The following is an 8,591-nucleotide window of genomic DNA, read 5'->3' as shown; positions in this document are numbered from 1 at the left end:
TTATCGAAAATGTCATTACTCGCTTGTTTTCATGTGCGTCACCGAGATAAAACCGTAGCGTTAGCACGGGCATTATACTAGTTAAGGCTTGGTTTCCTTGGGTAAAGTTTAACGCCTATCACATCGAATATTTGGACATATATATGACGTATTAAATATAGACTATTTATAAAACTAAAAACATAGCTATAGTAATTTGTGAGACGAATCTTTTAAGCGTAGTTAGTCTATGATTGAACACTAATTATTAAATAAAATGAAAATGCTTCAGTAGTTGTTAAACTTTAACACTCTTAACCAAACATTCCTAATGATATGGACCTTGGCTCGCCCACCGTCGGTGTCAGAGACTCGTTGTTTTATAATAAACTTAATTGGATATTTAACTATATATGACATCTTATATAAACTTGCTAAACTTAAAGATCTTTTGACTTCTCGGGAAGCGAGATTTATATTCTTTCTGTTAAAATATTAAGCAAATTCAGCAGCAATTTAATCCAGAAAATTAACATAATAATTATGTTGGTGACATTGAAAATGTACTTGTATGTTCTAAACATGAACGTTATGTAGACAAGGCTAACCAGCAAGAATCTAACAAAATACCTTGTTGGAAAGAAGAGTGTAGGATTATACCAGTGGCACCAGAGCCGGTTGCGCTAGTTGACATAGCGTCTATTGGTGTAATCGTCCGGCTCGATGCCGTGTAGATATGTAGCAGTGCCAATCAACCTGATGACGTGCGCAGCCACCAGGAAGAAGAGGATGATGTGAGTAGTCATGCCGCCAGCGACACTCCCCAAAACCGTGATTGCCGCCCTTCACCGGTGCAAATGAACTCGAAGACGGCAGTCTGTTCCGGAGGCCTACTCTCCCAATTTCTGTGCGCGCAGGAATCGGGATGGAGATGGCAGATAGCAACGCAACAGCAATATAATGATGTTTTATCTATGTGTTCTCAACCTCCTCAAAATAAGAGAAGGAGTTTACCTTTTATACAGCAACATAGGAAGACAAAGAGTCAGGTGCATGAAGAATTAGCGGTCATCATGTCATTGTCCGTTACGTAACTTATGAAACCGATAATTCAATTGTCTGTTACTAGTAACGGAAAACACTATGACACCATAAACCACTAAATCATGATTCACCATCACATAATAGTCATTATGCACTTAACCCTCATCAAACCATAAGTTATACCACATAAAGGATCCAACTTAATACACATAACACTATCTTTAATCTTAGAATTTAATTGATTTAATTGCTGAATAAAAATAGGACAAACCTAATTAAATCCAACACTTTCTGGGACGGATGGAGTATATTTAATGTTCAATATATATGTCGCAAGATTCGATGTGATGGAGAATCTTAAAATAAATTAAATTTGTGAGTAAACTAAACAAGGTCTATTTTTGTGGAAGAGGTTTGCCCTGGAGCTCAATCGGTCCTTAGAAGTACAGCCACTAAAAAAGCTTGACTTTGTAGGGGACTGCCGAGCCTATGTGTTAAAGGCCAAATCAGACTACGGCTTATATAAATCCCTACATAATATAGGAGCAGAACACAAGCTTATGCCCTTCGCCCAAAAAAATGCACAGACACAAAATCAATCTCAACAGAAGCCTGTTCGCTTAAGCTTATTAGACGATTCTATCACGATTCAGCAGTATTTTTCTCACACAATAAATTAGTGAACAATACTTTTTGTCATGACTTATCAGCCCTTATTTTCTGATTCTTCGATCTATGACTGAGTCAAATAATACCATGCATGGTATTTGTTATTTCAGTATTATACAAAGGTATGCTCGAGATGGACCCATAGGGTATGCCAGGTGGGCCACGGCATACCCTGTGTGTCACCCTTCTACTTAATTAGCAATGCATTTCTTTATTCTCTGTTTTCACCCCTTTAAAAAATAACTATATATAATATATTTCTTTCTTTTGTTTTTATATTTATTTATCCCATCTTGTTGTGTCCCGTAAAACCTCACTTATAAATAGTTTTTAATTTCTGGTCTTTTATCCCACTCTATATTAATAATTATATATAATATATTTTGCCTACTTCTAGTACACACGCACACACTCACGCACTTCACACCCCCGCACACAATTCACAGCGTAGTGGTCCTCTCTAGCGAACTCAAGATTGCTGGGCCTGGCTGGACCTCGTAATCGTTCCTCCAGAGTTGCTGCTTCGAGCCCAGGTCCAGCAAGCGTGCCCACTCCAGTACAACCAGTGAAAGGAAAAAAAGACTATTTTTCTTTCTCCAACTTTCACGAAAATTCGTTTCTCCTCACTCAACTCTGAAATCAAGCAAATTACCTATCTCAACTTTTTAAACCATATATTTTACCTCCCTAGAGCGGTTCCGAAGGTGGTTTTGCTACAGTAACGGTGGTTTTGTTTTTTTATTATTTCGGCTGAATTTTTAAAAAATCATAGTAAATCACAGCAAAAAAAATAAAAATAGAAAATCTAATTTTTTTTGGACTCCACGTAAGTAGATCTACATAGTAAACATATAATATGATATGTTTTAGTACGAAGTTATTTTTGAAAAAACATAATAAATCATAGAAAAATTATAAAATAGAAAATCTAATTTTCTTAGACTCTGCATGAGTATATATACACAATGAACATATAATATATGTATGCTTTAGTCTGACAAAATAATTATAGAAGTTGCAGCTATGAATTATTTCAATTAATTAAAAAAAGCATAGATCTAAAGCTACAAAAACAATTATACTAAAGCATACTATATTATATATTTACTGTGTAGATATGCTCATGTGGAGTCTAACAAAATTAGATTTTATGTTTTATGATTTTTCTGTAATTTACTATGTTTTTTCAAATATTTAGCCAAAATAAATAAAAAAGAAAAAGACAAAATCTTTATAGAAAAAATCTTTATACTAAAGCATACCATATTATATGTTCATTGTGTAGATTTACTTATGTGAAGTCCAAAAAATAGATTTTTTATTTTATGAATTTTTTGTGATTTACTATAATTTTTTAAAAATTCAGCCAAAATAAATAAAAAAGAAAAAAACAAAACTATCGTCACTTTAGCAAAACCACTATTCATTGTAGCAAATCGCCTTTAAAATCGCTCTAGATAGGTAAAATGCACGATTTGAAAAGTTAAGGAAGGTGGTTCAATCGGTTTTAAAATTGAGGAAGGAAAATCAGACTTTCATATGGGAGGATAAGTAGACTTTTTCTGCAGTGAAAAGGGTGAAAGAACCAAGGAAGGAAGGTACTGGGCGCTTGGGCAGGCTGCTGCTCCGCTGGATCGCTGCTGCTATCCTCAGTGCGCTGTCTGTCTCTCTCTCTCTCTCTCTCTCCCCCTCCCTCTTCTCGACCATTCCAGCTCCCGCCGCGCCGGTGGACGGCGCACCCCAGGCGTCAACGGGATGGTGGTGCTGGTGGCTACTGCCGCTCGGTGGCCCGGGGGAGGCACGGCCGTCCGCGCGCGCCCGCCGGCTGCGAGGGCGAGGGGTCCCCGTCGCGTCGCCGCCGCGGAGCCCGAGCAGAAGTCAGCGGCCACGGTCAGGTTTGGTACGCGCCATTGGAAGCAAAATCAGTAGCTGTTGCGACCTTTCTTAGATGTTTCGATTGCTTCGTTTCACCACCTGTGCACTAGATCGCCGGCTTTCCTTCATGTCGCTGGAGTCTGGACCTCCATTATGTTATGCCTGACAGACATAACCTTAAGCAATTGGAATTGCATCTGGATAGACCGATTCGAAGCTCGGATAGCACGAGAATAAGGAACATTATGGCAGCAAGTTATTGGATACTGAACACTAGTTTTGCAGTTTCTTTCCTAGTTGTTGATGTAACATTTGGTGAAAACATCCTAACCATAACACATTAAGACCCTATTAAAGTTGCTAAGGATTTATACATAAGTATACTAGCCCTGAGATCTGTAACGCTACCTAAACCATCTTTTACTGACTCAAAGGCTTCCCATAATCTTTTTAGGTGCTAGTTATGTCTTGCCTCAGGCATTGCCATATGATTAACTACTTATCTTGTTATTTAACAGTAAAATGTAGGTTGTTATCATGGATGAAACCAATAAGGCATGACGTCAGGGCCCAAATGTCCAATGTAAATGTTGGTGCTGGGAGTTATGGAGAAGATGAAGCAAATAGCCGTGGAGAACGTTTGGATACCTCTTCTACCGGAGACCCCAACAAACTGTTAGTGTTCACCCTCCCCTTGGTTTATCTCCATTTTCGAGCAACCTCTTGTACACTGAACTTCTATCCTTGACAATGCATCACAGAGCAAAACAACTTTCAGGGTCTCGTTACCTGCAATCCATTGGTGCCGTGCTACTTCTGTGTGCCCTGGCAGCTAGTTTTTTTGTTTTGTTTAAAGGACAATCGTCTGCAGTTGTAGCTATGCTGGCAAAATCAGGTTTCACGGCAGCATTTACACTGATTTTGGTATCTGAGATTGGAGATAAGGTATAAAATTCATTTCAATTGGCCTCCCCCCTCTCATCTTGAACTTCTAGATATACTGCAAGATGCCTCTTCACCTTCTTTAAGAAATACTGCACCTTTTCTAATATTTCTTTGTAGTGTTATTGAAACATTCACAACCTACTTGGAGTTAGTAAATTTACTGAGCAGACTAAAGTTTTGAGTTCAACCATTGGTATAGACTATAGAGTTTCACCAAAATTTTAATGTTCTCATCCTTCCTTGTAGTGTTTCATTCTCATTCTCCATCTCCATCTTTGAGATTTTGTTTCACAAATGGTACAACCTTGGTTTGTAACGTACATGAAGCTTTGCTGTTAGCAGCATGCAGTTTCATTTATCGTTGTGATCATAACTTACTATATTTAAAGAATTGAGGATTTTGCATTACCTCTGTAGTGAATTGCTATTGTTTAGTCTCAACTATACATGTATTGGAGTTCTTTGATTTTTTTGTCATGTAGCTATATGCTGTTCAATTTGTAACTTTTTTTCAGCAGATATCTCTTCCTTCTTTCATATTATGTTCTATGTTTAAAGCACATCTAATAGATGAAGGAATTTGACTGCCTTGACGCTTCTGCCATCGCAGACGTTTTTCATTGCTGCACTACTAGCGATGCAATATCAAAGAGCACTGGTACGTTGTGAGCCTAGAAATTTAATATATGTCCCACTTTATTGCCTAGCTAATTTTTTTCCCTCTTTGCTCATCTCTAGATATTGCATCTGTGTGATCTGATCCTTGACAGATAAACTTGTATATATGTCACTCCAAAGTGCCTGCTATTTAATAGAAAAATGTCAGTATGTCACTATAAATGGTGGAGGGAAGAGGGTTCGAGCCTGAGGGGGAGACCAGCATCCACCATGCCGCCTCCCCCCGCCAAAAAAAAGTTTGGTAGAGATCTCCTTGTAAATGAAATATTTACCAAAATTCAGGCATTGTTAACTGCACCTGCATGTAAAGGAAACTATGAATGGCGTTTCAAATCCTGCTTTATCAGACATCACTCATATGTAGGAAGTGTTCCCATTGGTCACTGGCTAGAGTACAGAGTATAGCACGCATAGCATAGCTTGTGCCTGAACGTTACCAGTGACAACATGGCAGCGACCTGAGATCAGGTGGAGCTAGCCAGTTGGCAACGACTGTATGTGCAGCAGGACTCCCGGACAGTGAATATATGTGATCTGAAATTTTGCATTGCACATTTGTTTTAGAGTTGAAGACGTAACTGGAATTATGATAAACAGGGATCTTTTTTCCAAGAACTTAGTGCTACAATTTTTCTCATTGCCATATTTATGAGAATTATTGTTTTGAAGTGTGGTTTCATGGTTTCAGTTTTCCAGTAAAAGTTGTTCAGCATGGTTCTAGAGTATATTCAAATATTGTTCTACTCCCTCTGTCCACAAAAGAAGGCAACTATGGGACTTGTGCAAGTCAAACTACCTTAACTTTGACCAAGTTTATGGTGAATAGTATTAGCATTTATGTCTCCAACTAGGTTTACAAAAATATATTTCCTAATTAATTTAATGATACTTATTCTATTAGTACTTTTTAATATAACTGTGGTCAAAATTCAAATCGTTTGAGTTCCTGAAAAGTGAGAATTGCATCCTTTTGTGGACAGAGGGAGTATTAACTATATGATTTGCCTTATTTTCTTTTTCCGTAGAACAATATGTAGTTCTTCAGATGATGTTTTCAGCATTTTGTATCTGATGTGAATTTTATGAGCAGGTTTTACTTGGGTCAATGGCTGCTCTCTCCCTGATGACTATTGTGAGTGTTATAATTGGACGGATTTTCCAGTCTGTGCCAGCACAGTTTCAAACAAGTTAGTATTAACTACTTTAGTAAATAATCAATTATGTTTGGAAAGAAATGCTCATGTCTTTTGTGGTAACTATATGTATTGTAATTGTAATGTACACTCTTTCATTGTTTCTGAAATTGTGTTTAGTTGTGGTAAGCTTATCTCATTATGCTAACAAGATAGTTGTGATCTCATGGTGTTTCTTCAGCACTACCCATAGGAGAGTATGCTGCGATTGCTCTGCTGGCATTCTTTGGTTTCAAGTCAATAAAAGATGCATTAGCACTTCCTGATAATGCCAACGGAAACCTTCAGGGGAACTCAGAAAGTGGGGAACTGGCTGAGGCCGAGGAGCTTGTCAAGGAAAAGGTTGTCCTTGTCCAGAAAGTGATTACGTTGAGAATTCTTTTCAAAACTATAATTGTTTGCTTTTACATTATGTACCTGAAAACTGGTGCAAGTTTGCACCATACCCACACACTGATTTTGAGATTTTGTTGAATTGTGTTCCTGACAAATTGAAATACTCGAAAAAGTTCCCAGCCTTTTCTCTGGTCTTTACTGAAAGTCATTTTACTTTGTTACAGGTTTCTAAAAAGCTCACCAGTCCTCTTGATGTCCTTTGGAAGTCCTTCAGTCTTGTTTTCTTTGCTGTAAGCTGTATCTCCTGTACTGAAATTATTTTCCAAGAACATTTGGGACCATGGTCCTTAGATATTTTTCAAACAACCATCTTACTGCTTGCCAAATGTTCTGCACCTGTAGGAGTGGGGAGATCGCTCTATGCTTGCTACAATTGCTTTGGGTGCTGCTCAGGTCTGTTTGAGAGTTGTCTATACAAATATTCACTTTTAAATTATTTGGTTTAGCTGGTGTAAGCATTTACTAAGTTGTCTTATTTTTGTAGTCTCCTTTGGGCGTTACTAGTGGAGCCATAGCTGGACACTTGATTGCAACAGCCCTTGCTATTCTTGGGGGAGCATTCCTGGCTAACTACTTGTCTGAGAAGCTGGTAAGACAAAAAAAAAAAGGTTCTTTGGTCATTGATGATCTTCTGTGTAACTGTTGGTAACTTGTCAACATTTATGTAAAATCTATGGTGCTCATAAACTCAAAACAACAAGTCAACAACAATAACAAAGCCTCTAGGCCCAAACAATTTGGGCTAATGCATTGTAAGTTGTATGCTTATGAAAATACCAAATTAAAAATAAAAACTGGAAATGATTATGAGAAAAAAATATTGCACAAATTCAACATGAGCAACACTTTTTAGTTTGTAATGTGTTTTTGTGTGTGGACATGGGTTATCTATGGAAGACCATGTAAAGACTAAAATTTGTGTGTATGTGTGACCATGATGCTCGAGATCTCCATACTGTTTACTTAAAACAGTGAAAAGAAGAGGTTGGATTTTAAAGCAGTTACTCAGGACTTGTTTTGTATCCTAAATAAAATTCCAGTGCTTCATTGAATTGCAAATGCCTAAAACACAGTACAGACGCTTGCATGCACCCTTATGATGCCATGCATGCACATCCTTGCCTCCTGTGAACGCTTCTGGAAGATTGGACTTCCAGCTTTCTTGTCTTGTACTAGAGTTTATAACTAAAGTAAAGTGGTTTCTACTTGTGTGTTTAACCTAGAGTATGAAAAAGATGGCCACACAAACACTTCTAGTCTAGAGTCTAGCCCAGATCAGCTTCAAGGAATTTTAGAGCTAGGGATATCCTGCTCCAAGAATTCTGGGAGCTAGGGCTGTCTCCAGGCTAGTGTTGCAAGGCACACCACTGCTTTTGGTTGCTCATTCTGGTATAATCATCATGAATGCTTTACCATATTGTTGTGACCTTGCTCTGCATACCCTTTTGATTTAGGACTCATGGAAATGCATTATTTTTCAGGTTGGCTTGTTAGGAGGAGTATTATTTTTGCTCTTTGCTGCAGCGACGCTTTTTGGTGTATTCTAATCTGTCTGAAGAATCTGTGGTTAGGGAAAGACTTCGCAGTTCCGAGTGTGGTCTTAGATTTTGATGAAGATGAGGGGCAAACCCAAGTAGGCTTTGCACATGTTGTATGTAGATAGACGTTATCTTTTGAGTTCCATGAGATGATTTCAATGTGCCAAAAAATCTCTCAGACTGGAAACCTGCATCATATGGACAATTTACAGATGTTACCATTCAAATAATTTAATTAGATTTGTTTAATGAGAAATTACGTGCTAAGGATCTA

General features: G+C 37.9%; 1 protein-coding gene across 1 annotated transcript; it reads left to right on the top strand.

The window, feature by feature from the left end:
• On the top strand, nt 3,302-8,591 carry LOC110436658 (GDT1-like protein 2, chloroplastic). Its single transcript, XM_021464105.1, has 10 exons — nt 3,302-3,592; nt 4,086-4,242; nt 4,329-4,512; nt 5,123-5,170; nt 6,281-6,377; nt 6,565-6,725; nt 6,944-7,009; nt 7,122-7,172; nt 7,264-7,368; nt 8,261-8,591. The coding sequence occupies exons 1-10, from the start codon at nt 3,448-3,450 to the stop codon at nt 8,324-8,326; spliced, it is 1,080 nt and encodes a 359-aa protein (XP_021319780.1). The 5' UTR covers nt 3,302-3,447; the 3' UTR covers nt 8,327-8,591.

Source organism: Sorghum bicolor, chromosome 6 (assembly GCF_000003195.3).
Source record: "Sorghum bicolor cultivar BTx623 chromosome 6, Sorghum_bicolor_NCBIv3, whole genome shotgun sequence".
In the NCBI taxonomy this organism is placed as follows: domain Eukaryota; kingdom Viridiplantae; phylum Streptophyta; class Magnoliopsida; order Poales; family Poaceae; genus Sorghum; species Sorghum bicolor.
The sequence above is the reverse complement of the archived record's forward strand: the minus strand, read 5'-3'. Positions and strand labels throughout refer to the sequence as shown.